Here is a 14,692-nt window from a genome sequence, read left to right as displayed (position 1 = left end):
GGTTGAACACGTTGCCTTTCAAAGTATACTCTTCTGACCACGAGCGGACATGATTGCGCACTACAACTGCTTTGTGATACTCTTTTAGTGCAGTCAACAGCAGGCACATACGCCAATGATGCGCACAGATGAGGACTGGCCCACATGTGGCCCAGATTTTCTCGAACACACGGACAGTATGTGTAGTGATGACGGAATCTGAGTCACGCATACTGTGCGTTGAGCGATCAGCAACGCAGACAACCGAAGAATACTTCGGCCCGAAGGCCCGGGTATTTCTTTATTTTTGTGCATTGTGGATCGGATAGCAAGGGGGCGACCACGTTACCTTTAAATGTATACTCTTCTGACCGCGAGCAAACACTAACGCGTTTAACGAATATGCAGTACAACTGCTTTGTGATGCTCTTTTAGTACTGTCAACAGCAGGCTGATGCTCCGACGATGCACACAGACAAGGATGTCCATGTGTTTGAGAAAATCTGGGCCACACCCAGACAGACCACACAGATTGTGCTGATGATGATATTTGCGTTACGCATTCTGTGCATGCAATCCAGCAGAACTGCGTTTCGGATCGGAACACGCCAGGCCAAACACGTTGCCGTTCAAAGTATTCTCTTCTGACCGTGAGCGAACACGAATACACACTACGACTGCTTTGTGATACTCTTTAAGTAAAATCAATGGCAGGCGCATGCACCGACGATGCGCACCGACGAGGACTGGCCCACGTGTGGCCCAGATTTTCTCAAACACACAGACAATCCATGCAGACTTTGCTGATAATGAAATCTGAGTCATGCATACTGTGGCTGGAGTGATCAGCAACAAAGACAACTGAAGTATACTTGTGGCTTTATATTTTGGCCTTATGTCCCAGGTAAACTTCAGTTTTGTGTGTTGTGGATCGGTTAGCACCGGGTCGACCACGAGTGAACACGAACAAGTTCGACTAATGCACACTATGACTACTATGTGATACTCTTTATTACAATCAACGGCAAGCTCATGAGCCGACGATGCACACAGGACTGTCCTCGTGCTCGATAATAATTTGCGGCGCACGCTGACAGTCCGTGCAGATTGTGCTGATGAAGAAAATTAGCGGCACACATACTTTGCACGAAGTGATCAGCAACGTGGACAACCGAAGTATACTTTGGCCTGTATATTTTGGCCTAAAGGCCCGGGTATACTTCATTTTTGTGTGTTTCAGATAGGATTGTGACCGTTTGACCATGTTGCCTTTAAAAGTATACTCTTCTGACCGTGGTTGAATACAAACGCATTTGACACAGATGCACGAAAACTGCTTTGTGATACTCTTTTAGTACAGTCAATGGCAAGCACGGGCTGTGCTGATGACTAAATTCCTGTCTTGCATACTGTGTACAGAGTAATAATTTTGCTTTTAGGTATCCAGGAAACCCTTATATAGGCTGTTCCATTTTACATCATAATTAAGGCTTCTGTTGCATTACTTTTAGTATGATCATTATTGATCATTTATAAATAAGAATGCATCTAGGCACAACATGACATCATCTTACCTGCATTGGCCATTAGAACACTATGAAATCAAACAATTGTAAGTAGTGAACTGTAAATGTAATTGCTTTCCACAAAAACAGAACACTATGGGGGGTTCTCAAGATTTACATGTATTCATATATCTTTTTCCTTACAAATTTGAGTTGTTTGACTTACAAATTATATTTATTTTTTTTAAATGAAGCTACATCAGAAGTGGGAGGCAGTAGAAAACTTTTCTGGTAAACAAGAAATGTTTAGTTGGGAAGTTTTTTAGGCAACCCTATGGTCCTTCTTTGGCCGTTCCTACAATTTTGAAGTCATTTCAGCTTTCTGTCCCATCCGTGTGGTAATTATGTATAAATCTAAAATGTAAGTCACTTTGTTCCGTTCAGACGTATGAAATCTCCTCCAGGCAGATACACACACACAGGCGTGAGGCCCGTAACAAGACTAAACCGGTTCGTTCTTTCAGAGGAAGCCAGTTTCAGCTAGTGCGTCACACTGGACACCACGTCACTATATATACAGCTGAGCTGCCCTTCTACGCCGACATTTGCTCTGAACTTGCGTTAGTAGATTACAGACCCGTCTTGTGTGCGAGAAGAAACCGGCGTCCTTAATTTCCACCACTGTGGTCTAATGGGAAAAGTCTTTGTAAATGCGTTTTAAGGTGAGTCATTGTTATTCGATCCGTTATGTTGTCTTCATCAGTCTCATAAATAAATGAAGAAACCGTTGAATTCATGTGAGTGTTAACATTTTCGCAGAGTTTAGTTTTGATTAATTTGGTGTATTTAAAATTGTGTTTTATTGCTAGTATATGTGTGTCGTATGTTTATGGCCTCTTCAGTGCGAGTCAACATGGCTGGTTGGTCACACTTTCCTACTACTATATAACTTTAAGCTTTTATACATTATTTGTTGGTGTGTTAACGACAGCGGAGATGCTCCAATACTCGATATTTCTGAAATCTTTGGTCAAATTCGACCGTTATTCAATACTGACTGATAAATGAAGTCAGTAAGTACGCTCACGCCGCCGCAGAGCCTCACTAGCCTCACTAGCCTGAAAGCGCGCGTTCGATTGGTTGAGCTGAAAACAGAAGCCCGCTCGATTCGATCAGTGATTGGCTGATAGCAATGCCTGTTATAGTTTTACAAAGAGGGCATCTCCTTATTGGGTATCTGGTGTAGTCGCGCTCTTGGTAGAGGAGGGACTTATTTTGCCGGATTTGCGTAAACGCTCGTAGGCAACTGTATCCCAAAATGTGTGTCAGTGCCAGCTGCATTGGGGAACCATTACCTAATTTTGCAGGAAAGAGACGCTTTCGATGAATGCCTTGCTATGAACGTTTGCACATATGCTATATTTCCTATACTTAAAAGTAACGCTTTGTTGCATTTATATGCACTTCTCTAAAGAATGTGAAATTAATGGTTTGACTAATTCATTCTTTCAGAATTCTTGCTTGAGAGAAGTACACACTGGCCCTGGCCTTGAGGCTTATCTGAAAGGATTTAACTTCACTGGTGAACCACCTTGGCTTCTGGACTTCTGATAGCCGCCCTATAATTCCATCTGTTCCTGTGAGTCACAATCATTCCAGCCTTTCATGAATCAGTCCTGTACCTTTGGCCTGTAAAACAGGATTAGTTGCTACAACATACAAATAATCTGTTCTGCTTTGTTTTTATGCCAAAAATATAGCAATATAATATCAGGTCTCTGTTATGTTTGACTGCTCAAATTTAAGATTTTAAGTGGACGTTTTAAGGGCTTCGACACATCTTGTAATTTTAACTTCAGTAGATGCTATTCTGCTAAGCTTTCCTTAAAGAAATAGTTCACTCAAAAATGAAAATTCTCCCTATGGTATGAGGGTGGGTAAATGATGAGAATACTAATTTTTGGGTGAACTATCCCTTTAAATTTGTTTTATGGCAGCTGTAATCTTATGGTAGCTAAGTAGAAATTTCCTGTGCTGTATTTTAACTTTTAATAGTTGTCAGACCATTGCGCTTAGCTACCATTGCTGTAAAGATAAGGCTCTTCATTGAGTAAACAGTCACGCGTGGTAATTTTTGTTATCTTAGAGGTCACATTTTGTAACATCCATGTCATTTTCATCAACAGGTTCTTTTGTAATCAAATCTTGAAAAAATACAATGACCACTCTGACTGGTGCAGACTTTGACTTTACCTTCCTGGAGGAGGGCTTCTGTGCACGTGATATCGTGGAACAGAAGATCAATGAGTCATCACTATCTGTAAGTTTACGCTTTGCTTTTTACCCACTCATCCAAGCCCACCCCACACACACTGCATTTGTTGGTATTCTCAATCTATCTCTATACTGCCTTTTTAATGTATGCTAATTTTTTATTTTTTTTAAAAATCATTATATTGTAGTATTTTCCATTGCCTTTCAATTCTGATCACATGCCCATTTCTTGTTCCTTTTAGGATGACAAAGATGCCTTTTATGTGGCAGACCTTGGTGACGTCCTGAAGAAGCACCTCCGGTGGGTGCGCGTTTTACCCCGTGTCATGCCATTCTATGCAGTAAAGTGCAACGACAGCAGGGCTGTCGTCATGACACTAGCAACTCTGGGAGCTGGTTTTGACTGCGCAAGCAAGGTATGTGCTAGATTCTTCATGGCAAATGTAACTTTTCATCCATGTGTCTCAGTGAGCAAATGAGATCACCAAACTGTAAGTATGCTTACCTGCTTTTAATCCTGTATTAACCCGAGTGTCTAATCCTCTGCTCTCAGACGGAGATCCAGATCGTGCAGTCTGTGGGTGTGGATGCGAGCAGAATCATCTATGCTAACCCCTGCAAGCAGGTGTCTCAGATCAAATACGCCTCTGCACATGGAGTGCAGATGATGACATTTGACAGTGAAGTTGAGCTCATGAAGGTGGCACGAAGCCATGACAATGCCAAGTGAGTAACTTCACAGAATTATCTGTGAAATTCACAACAATGTGCCCGGGTCACATTTCACCACAAAATCAGAAAGGGAAAAAAATGGTTTTAACAAATAACATGGTGATATATCTATCAATGTACCATTTAAAAGAGAGCGCTGTCAACTTAAGTCAGTGCGATTTTAATTATATTTAAAAAATGCATGAAAAAAATTACGCAATGCTCTACTCGTCTGCCACAATAATGCAATAAATTTCAATCTGAATGATTGTTTTTTTTTATTTCTATATAAGAATGTATATAATATTAATATTGAATTCTTTATTTGGTGGCCTTTCTCCGAAAATACTGATATACGATTAATTGCAATTAATTAATCTGCGTGTCGAATTTCCAAATAGAATGTGATGATTAATACAAATTATAGAGGTTAAATGTGCTTTTGTTTTTTTTCTTTTAAGCAAAATCTAATTTATTAAATTGGGTGAAATATGACCTGCACATGGTTTTGACGGCTTTCTTGAGAGTGAACCTTTTCTGGTCATGACTTCGGTCTGCTGACCCATTTCGTTTTTTTAAATTGTTTTTGCAGACTGGTTCTCCGTATCGTCACTGATGACTCCAAGGCGGTGTGCAGGTTAAGCGTAAAGTTTGGAGCTACATTAAAGAGCAGTCGGCTGTTGCTGGAGAGGGCGAAGGAGCTGGGATTGGATGTGATTGGAGTCAGTTTCCATGTGGGCAGCGGATGTACTGATCCCGAGACCTACAGCCAGGCCATCTCAGATGCCCGCTGTGTGTTTGACATGGGGGTAAGCGACCACGTATTGTAAAAACTGAAACTATATACTGCCAAAAATTTGAGATTCTATTATATCATAATCTGGAAATTGTATTGTCCACCAGGCGGAGCTGGGATACAACATGACCCTGCTTGATATTGGTGGAGGTTTTCCAGGCTCTGATGATACCAAACTGAAATTTGAAGAGGTAAGTTTATTTTTTTTTTCTCTCTTTTCTTTTTAAATTATGTTTTTGAAGATGTTCAAAAGTTGTTTTTATTTTCAGATTGCTGCTGTGATCAACCCTGCACTGGATAAATATTTCCCCGCTGATTCCGGCGTGAGGATCATTTCTGAACCCGGTCGCTATTATGTGGCATCCGCATATACATTGGCGGTCAACATCATCGCCAAAAAGGTCATCATGAAGGAGCAATCAGCCTCTGATGGTACAAGAAAACGGCCAAAACCATGTTTGTTTCTGTTGTTAATGTTTCTTCTCAGACTTGACCTTTATTTTTTCCACTTATACAGAAGAGGAGGATGATGCCAGTGACAGAACCATGATGTATTACGTGAACGATGGTGTCTATGGTTCCTTCAACTGCATTCTGTATGATCATGCTCATGTCATGCCCACTCTGCACAAGGTACGGAATTGCTTCCATACAGAAACAGTTTCAGATAATCAGATTGTTTTCTTGCTACATTTACAATAGCATAATGCAAATACTGTTGACATTACTGTAGTATGTATTCCATGCAGAGGTAGACTGATATATCGATTTTACCAGTTGATCTGTACCGATAGTTGCAAAAAAAAAAAAAAATAAACAATGTCACTCTATGGCTTCATAGTAAGGAAAGACGAAGATATTTTTTAACATTCTATAAATTGACTATTGGTCGACCTCTAATTCTATGTGCGGTATGAATATTTTCTGCATGTACAGTGGGGATATCTGATATCTTACTAACAAGAACCCTTAACCAATCTCTTGTAGAAACCCAAGCCTGATGAGCACATGTACCCATGCAGTATTTGGGGTCCAACCTGTGACGGTCTCGACCGCATTGTTGAGCAGTGCAGCCTGCCTGACATGCAGGTGGGCGACTGGCTGCTATTTGAGAACATGGGTGCCTACACTGTGGCTGCATCCTCCACCTTCAATGGCTTTCAGAAACCCGATATTTATTACATCATGTCCCGATCAGCCTGGTGAGAGATTCCATTCTTGCATGATGCTCAATAAAATCTTATGGGCTTGTGGGATTTTCTGCTTTTTTTTTTTGTCTTTTTTTTAATGACACCCTTGTTTTATTGCAGGCAATGCATGCAGCAGATCTGCGCCCAGGGATTACCCACTCCAGAGGAGCAGTGCACTGCAAACATGCCATCCTACTGCGGCCGTGAGAGCAGCTTAGATGTGCAAGCCAAACCCTGCCCAACTCGTGTGCTGTAACCAGACGACCACAGCGAGAGCCTGTTCAGTTCTAAGCTATCCAATGATAGCAGCAGTTCTGTGTTTAATTCTAAATACAGCTGTTTTTGCCTCTGTGTGTATAAGCTGCAAACACTCAGACCTGTTAGACGCACAACATGGCTCACGGTTCTGTGACTTTTCCAAGTTCATTATTTCTGTTTTTTTTTTTTTACTTTTTCTTGTTTTTATATATTTGTTATTTGAGGTCAGATACTTGACTGGAGGATATGAGAGGGATTAAAATGTATGTCCACTTGCATGTTGGATGAAGATCTATTCCATAATAACATTCAAGTTGATGTCATGCAATAAGATATTGGTAGGACACTTGCAATGGCTGCAGCTGATTTTAGTCCATTTTAAGATCTTGCTCTTAACATGACAAACAGATTTTCTCCTCAATGACCATTTCCGATTTATACTTGAGTAGTAACTTAATATTCTAATATTACTGACAAGAAATATGTAAGACTTTGATACATTTGCAAATGAATATGAAAGAGATGTCATATCGCTTTCCTATGGAAACCTTTTTTTTTTCTTTTTTTTTTTAAGTTTTGTATTTTTTTACATAAATAAAATGTAGCTTTAAATGCTCTGGGTGATCTCTGGCGCTTATTTAAGGTATAAGGCATGAGAGGCTTTGCTATATTGTGAATACAGTCAGAGCTGAAGGACGTTGTTTGGCGTGACGTGGAGTCCTTTCAGCCGTGACTAGATTCACAATATGGCACATCCTCGAGTACCTTTTTACAGGTCAAGTACACAAATGTTCATTAAACTGTTGCATTTTAAGGGTAAAATCATTAAATGCCATTTCCTCCAACAGAAAATGTAATCTCTGGCAGTAATTAGAATGCACAAATGACCGAATGCAAAAACTTTAAAATGTCCTTGACAATGAGCACAGACTATTTGGCAGAGACAGGCCACCTCTATTAAAACGAATGGGAGAAATTGGAACACCCAACGGAGGCAGGAAAGAAGTCCCGCCTGACAGGAAAAAGAACAATCCCCTTTTAGATACAGACGTCAGCTTAATCTGAGGTAAAGAAGCACAATTCATAAATGCCAGATTTGACTGCTGTCTTTCCCCGTTCAAGTAGACCGTAGCTGCTGCAAATAAGTAACGTCGAGTTGTAAACCACGTTGAGATTTTTTTTTAATTTAACATTATTATTGGAAAATTATGCGAACACATAATACAATAATAATTAAATGATACTTGAGCAATTATGTAGATTAACATTGGATGACAATATAGTACAAGAAGTGGAGATAAGAGAAAATAAATTAAAATACAGCATCCAAAATAGTACATAAATTAAATACACAGAGGCAATAGGTTAACAAATTATGATACAATCAAAAATTCGTCATACAATGTAACAGTTTTGACACTTTTTTTTATTGTTTATCTACACGTTGAGATGTAACGATGCTCAACAGGTTTCAGTGACGTCGCTTTTGCCTCAGCCGACATAGTTGTAAAGCTCAATAGGAGGAAACAACGGCGCTGAATGGAAAACCCCGTAAAACTAAATCAAGAAAAACATATTGCTAAATTTGACTTAAGCGGACATTTAAATATATATAATAAATATATTATACTAGAACTGTTAATTTTTTCACAACAATTTATAGATTGTGTAGTGTGTTTTTTGTTTTTTTCCAGAATGAGCCATGGATTTGCTTTTGGTAAATAAATGAATCAACAAGACAACAACCATAAGTATTTTTTGGTTATATTCTTCCGTTTTCCCTCGTGAAGCTTTAAATACCTCCTTCAGTGAAAATCAAGTGTTTAACCTTGTTTACATGTCCATATGTTTTTTTTTTATATGCTAGAAGTCAACGCCATGGCTGAGCATTTTCACCTTGGACCTGCAGTGTACCAAAGACAGTCTCAAAAACATGGATTCAGACAACCCGGGTTTCATACGTCACAAAATTAAGGAACCAATCCCGTCAACTTGCTGGGTGGGGCTTTCCATATCATTAGCATAGCTATGGCAAAGCAGGGGGTATCAGGAGAAGCAGGTGTAGCTACAGATCTGTATTTTGCAAGACATGTTCTGTTTTCGGATGTAAAGTTGTGAAAGGACAAATGGTGAGCCTTTGTGTATTACTAAAGGATCTGAAAATTAAAGATAAATGGGTGCAGTTTATTGGGGAAAATCGTAATATCCATGCAAAACTTCTAGAGAAAACTCAGGTTTGCAGTAATAATTTTCAATTTTTTTGAATTTTTTTACCCAAAACCGATGGGTTTTGCCACTAAACTTATAGTGATGCCCAATGCAGTTCCATCATTATCCTGGGGTCACAGCGAGCCCAGGCGGCATGGGTGAGTGGAGATGGAGGCGGGACTAATTTGCATATTCATAGTCATGCATACTAAATGAGTCAAAGGTGTAGAGTTATAGCTAAGCCATTTTTATGCATGAAGGGATAATTTTCATGGAAAAAAAAAAACTTTTAAATATGTAATTTTGATGAACAAAGATGAATTTTTAGGGGTTAAACCAGTAACTGGAGAGGAACTTTAAAACTGTATTTTTGGATATTTTGTCATAAATGTATTTGTGGTGGCATAATAAAGTTCCTGTTGTAATTATTCAGTGCTATTCCTTAATCTCTTACTCATTTAGTAAATAACTTAAAACAGGCTTAAATTCAAAAGACGATGCAAGAATGTGAACTGTTTTTCTATGACCATCTGCTTTGTTGATCTGGATTAAAACACACACACACACACCTAATATGCTTAATATGATAAATGCTTGCAAGCCTTGGCTTTATGACCGCCCCATCGCCCAAAATACAAAGTCAGGGGCAGAGTGAAATTCAAGTGCCTAAAACGTCACACAAAAATGTTTCAACCAAAATTCCTGAATCTTAACACCCCCCCAAAAAGCATGGGTTGTGTCTCCGTCTTCTGACTGGCATCGCCAGCAGGTGTGTCCAATAGAATCTATGTAAAATCTTAAAGGTGCAGTATTTAAGATTCAGAAACCCTTGTTATTAATGACACCTGTGGCCATTAAGTGAACTGCGGACAGTTAGGGAGCGAGCATCGGCCAAAACAATGGCCTAATGTACAAAGAGACTGAACGTGATCCACCGGCATTATGCTGACAGATGTGATATCATAATTAAAATTACACAGTAATTAGTATTGTTTTACTACAAACTTTGAGACTAGCATATTGATACACACATACAGCTACATACTACTGAACTATACCAGACAGTTTACTGTTGTACTGCACTGTTATGTTGCACTATTGTATGTTTTGTATGTTATGTGTTGTACTATGATCAAGAAACCAGCGTATTTGCTTAAATTTATCCTGTATACCTGACTTTTAATATGAAGAGAAGATCGTTGACATTATTTTAAAGTTACGAAGCCAGGTAGATTGAAATTCGTCAGCATTAGCAGGCAAGATCAAGTTAGCTAAAATGACACAGATCAATCCTTATGGCACTATATTTCACATGCTTTGTAGTTATGTAAGTTTACCTGTCCAATAAGAAGAACGCCAATTCAGGGTCAGTTTAGATCCCCAAAACTCAAATGCCCTGCCGATGTTCACTGTAGTTTTCACTCGACCACGATCGTGTTCCCGCTAAGCCAGACGGGATTAAGTAGAAGGCGCTCGGGAGCGCGCACGAAAATCAGTCTACAGCCATTATTAGGCAACCTAGGAATCCGGGAAGGGCTAATTTCTTATGTTGCATTGCAAGCCGTTCACACATTGGCAAAAAAAGTTGAATATTACATGAAAATTGTTACATACTGCACCTTTAAATTGGATAAGATGCAGACTTGACATTTTTTAGAATCCTAGCCCACACTCCCTCCTCTAGTACCAAGTTAACATTTTTCTCCCTTAATCTCTTGAAAGAAGTTGAAGCTCAGGGAGCAATGCACTGATGCCTCATGACCTTTTCCAAAAGCAGTAATCACCACCCCAAGAGTATCTGCCAATTTAGGGTGGTGAATGTTACTCCCAAAAATAGTACAGAGCAGGTGGTGTAGCTTTAAATACCTATAAAACTGAGATCTGGGAATCCCAAAATGTTGAATCAAATTTTCAAAAGATCTCAACACTCCACTCTCTTATAGGTCACGAGTGTATTAACCTCCCTCACAATCCATGCTGACCAGCAGAAAGGGGACTTATTAATACGTAATTTAGGGTTCAGCCATATGCTTGAGGCAACATTTAAATAAATGTCAGAATTAAACACTCTAGACACTTTTGTCCATACACAGCGCAAATGCGAGATAACAGGGTGTAATTTAACTTTGGTTAGTTTGATAGAAAGGCTTTGTAATGGCAAAATAGGGGCAAGGACTTCCTGTTCAATACAAAACCAGGGAGGGGCTCTCTCAGGTGGAAGTGACCAGTGAACCAAATGTCTGACACAAATGCATAATAATAAAACTAAATCTTAGGTAGGCCTTGCTCACCTTTATTTACATTTATGCATTTGGCAGACGATTTTATCCAAAGCGACTTACAGTGCACTTATTACAGGGACAATCCCCCCGGAACAACCTGGAGTTAAGTTCCTTATTCAAGGACACAATGGTGGTGGCTGTGGGGATTGAACCAGCAACCTTCTGATTAACAGATTAGTGCTTTAGCCCACTACAACACCACCACAGGGACATCTATAGGGACAGATTGTAGTAGGTAGATTAATTTTGGAATACAATTCATAATAACATTAACCATCCCAATCATAGATAAATATAATGAAGCCCACCTGCCCACATTGCTTTTTTATTAAGGGGTCAAAATTGGATTTAGTTTCAGATCACAGAGGCAACTGAGATTCATCCTCCGCCACCCGGATTGAGGCATGTCACTTCAACCCCACAAGGATTTAGAGCGCATTGGGAATTGTGCATTCCATATTGGGGAGAAAAAGGGAGAAAATTCCAAAAATAAAAAAAAATAATTTTCACCTAACAAATACTGTTTTTTTTTAAATGTTGATTCGGATTCCTTTTCACAGAAGTCATTTACACAGCCGAGTGAAGGCTGATGTGTGCCTCCTTAAAATCAATTGAAAGAAGCAATGCTACATAAAAGCCAGACTAAATTATGTTCTGACCCACCTAAGCTCCGAGCAAAGGCAGTTCTGATGCTGCTTTAGTTCTGTGTAAATGAAATGCAGCATCAGATGACACAATTTTCTTGGCATATATATAGCTAATGCGCTTGTGCATTCTCGAGTTGATTGACAGATGATGTCTGTATCTAAATGACAATTGGCCTTTTAACCATTCTACATCCGTTGACCGTTGGGCGCTAGAGCTTCTTGGTTGGGTGTTTCCAATTTCTCCCATTCATTTTAATGGAAGTGACCTGCCTCTGCAAAATAGTCTCTGTTGTTCAGCATTATTGTCAATATTTGTATATTTCAATTAGAAAAAATCTTCAACAATTAGTTTGAATTATGAAGTATTCAAAGAAGGCCCTGTTAGGCAGTTTTTTTTTTAGCAGTGCTGTCAGTTGCTGGGTTTTATCATCTGCGGTTCTACGCAAACTGTTACAAAGTAGCTGAGAAAATGTCTAAAACATAGTAATTGTTTACAATACAATATATGTTTACGTTTCACACTGTTTTACCATTAAGAAGACTGCAGATGTATTTAGCCTGAGACAGAGCACTTGTATAAAAATAAATTTGAGAAATTGGAACAGTTAATAGTGTGGGTGTCAAAGAGCCTATCACCTTTTAGATACAGACATCGCCTGTCAGTCAGCTCATTAGCAATAGCTGGACAAACCTGAAAAATTGTGTTTTTTAGCATGACTTGAGCTAAAGAAGTACAATTTATGACACCACTGAAATCATATTTAACTGCTACTATCCATTCAAGTAGGCAGGAGCTGTACTTATCTGCCACTTGTATGCATCGAACATAGCTGCCCAGTAGTGTTCCAAAGATGGCTGCCAAGTGGACTGACTTGCCTTAAAAGAGACTTTGGACCAAAATCTCCAAAACAGTCATAAAGAAGGCAATCCGTGTCAATGTGTGTGTGTGTATCATACATTTTTGAGACTTGTGCTTTTCTGGGTTTCTAAGTCACATTTTATGTACATTTTTATATGATAAAAAATGCATTATGCACTAAACATTTTAGATCCAATACATTTAGTCTTTTTAACTTGTTTTGCCTTTTTACTCGCTTAACTTTGAATTAAGTAGGCTAATTTTTATTAAAGCCTAAATAGTCTTCTTTCAGAAGATATCAAAATTATGCTTGTAGCCCAAAGGGTTCTGAAACCGCAACCATTTTAGTCATGGTATGCCATTTTCATGGCATGTGCTCCAAAAGAGGATAGATGGCGCTGTCCCCGTTTCTGCAGTAATTTAGCATGAATTTATTTACAGTTTACTCACCATTACACATCATGATGGGAGAAAGGTGCCTTTGGTTGTTCCTTGCAGAGTACTCAGCCTTACAGTATCCATGTGGTTAGCACATCTGCTGCTGCCTCCCGGGAACAAACTGAGGCCCCTTTGTACAATGGGCAAACGTGACGCTCTTCACTGACACTTTTATTGACTTGGTTAAAGGTGCATTCAGTAACTTGTCTTTGTGCCATCTTGGACTTACACTGATGCAGCATAATTTAAAATCAACAGTTTTCAGTTTCAGATGTTGTTGTAGAATTTTTTTTATTAACAGTCAGTCATGATTACTTTAATCACTGAGTGAAAGTGTCAAATAACAGTTACTGAGATTAAGTGAGTAGTATTCGGCTGGTCATGTGATTCTAACATGGCAGCCCCCCTGTGCGGACCCTCTCCATGTTAAGATGAGCAAAAATAAATGATGATGGCTTGTTATTACTTTTTTTTAAATTAATAATATGAATTCTAATTTTTATTATTATTATTATTATTATGAGTGTACTGGAAGCTTCTTCAGGCATTGAAAATACATTGTTATTGCGAGTTTACTTGGAAATTTGAGGTATTTCTTTGTTGTTATGTTTATTTAATTTAGCTAATTTGGTGTATCTTAGAGCCCAAACATACTTCAAGCTAGTACGCAGACGCGAGCGCTTTGCCATCGCGTGGCTCTTGCGTTGCTCTGTCGCCACGAAACCGGATGTGGTGGAGACAACATGTTGACAGTTGAGCATTGTGCTTTTTATTAGCTTAAAATACGACAAATATGTTTGCATAATCTAACTTGTTCAGCAAGTCTGTCTTCAAATTGATTCTCCGCCACGACAGTTGTTGATTGAAAAATGAAAATTAGCTGTAGTGCCCCTTGCGGCGACGTTGAGAATACAGCGCCTACTTGCTCTGACACAATTCACAACGCAACGACGCGTGAAATCGAGCTTGGGTTGCACGATGCGTCTTCGTCACGTACTTACATAGAGTACGACTGCATATTTCTGAAGATTTTTATATGCTAGTAACCTGTAAATTTCCAGTACTGCAATAAAACAAATCTCTCTCGTTCGTATTGAGACTTTTATTTTGAAAGGAAATCCAGTCTAGACTCAGTCACCGGAAGTAGTCACCAGCCGCGACTTTCGTTTGCACATGCTAGCATACTGCAAACGCTACCAACGTTTTCACCTTTCTCATTCATTATAATTATTTGAATGAAACATGGAGAAGGACTCGAGAGTTGTAAAGACATCCGCGCCCTCCGTGTCTCAGATAAATGCTGAATATGTCACTCAGGTGAGCTTTAGAAAAGAGTTTATGTGTTTACATGTACTACAGGTTTACATTAGATGCTCATCATGTCTGCGTGTTATGTTTTTTTCTTAAGCTCTCAAATAAATTCTGGGCACCTCATGTGAAGAATAAACTCCCATTTGAGTCTCAGGTAAGTCTTGTGCACATATAATGATTACTTTCCTGTGGTTTGATCCTCGTATTTAGCAAGTAAATGCTGGATTTTCTTTA

The 14,692-nt window shown here is 39.1% G+C and overlaps 2 protein-coding genes across 2 annotated transcripts in view; both read left to right on the top strand.

Annotated features, from left to right (window-relative positions):
• Window positions 1-2,042: 2,042 nt before the first annotated feature.
• Window positions 2,043-9,349, top strand: LOC127657262 (ornithine decarboxylase-like). The gene is made up of 11 exons (XM_052145980.1): window positions 2,043-2,206; window positions 2,997-3,123; window positions 3,671-3,804; window positions 4,001-4,174; window positions 4,312-4,484; window positions 5,062-5,278; window positions 5,373-5,456; window positions 5,535-5,697; window positions 5,783-5,898; window positions 6,253-6,467; window positions 6,576-9,349. The coding sequence occupies exons 3-11, from the start codon at window positions 3,703-3,705 to the stop codon at window positions 6,709-6,711; spliced, it is 1,380 nt and encodes a 459-aa protein (XP_052001940.1). The 5' UTR covers window positions 2,043-2,206; window positions 2,997-3,123; window positions 3,671-3,702; the 3' UTR covers window positions 6,712-9,349.
• Window positions 9,350-14,315: 4,966 nt separating this feature from the next.
• Window positions 14,316-14,692, top strand: part of aqr (aquarius intron-binding spliceosomal factor) — a 79,198-nt gene continuing 78,821 nt past the window's right edge. Inside the window, exons 1-2 of the mRNA XM_052146200.1 lie at window positions 14,316-14,464; window positions 14,556-14,612. Of these exons, the coding sequence (XP_052002160.1) occupies window positions 14,390-14,464; window positions 14,556-14,612 (132 nt within the window). The 5' untranslated portion in view covers window positions 14,316-14,389. The remainder of the gene's footprint in view (window positions 14,465-14,555; window positions 14,613-14,692) is intronic.

Source organism: Xyrauchen texanus, chromosome 16 (genome assembly GCF_025860055.1).
Source record: "Xyrauchen texanus isolate HMW12.3.18 chromosome 16, RBS_HiC_50CHRs, whole genome shotgun sequence".
In the NCBI taxonomy this organism is placed as follows: Eukaryota; Metazoa; Chordata; class Actinopteri; order Cypriniformes; family Catostomidae; genus Xyrauchen; species Xyrauchen texanus.
Note: the sequence above shows the minus strand (reverse complement) of the source record. Positions and strands in the feature narration are given on the sequence as shown.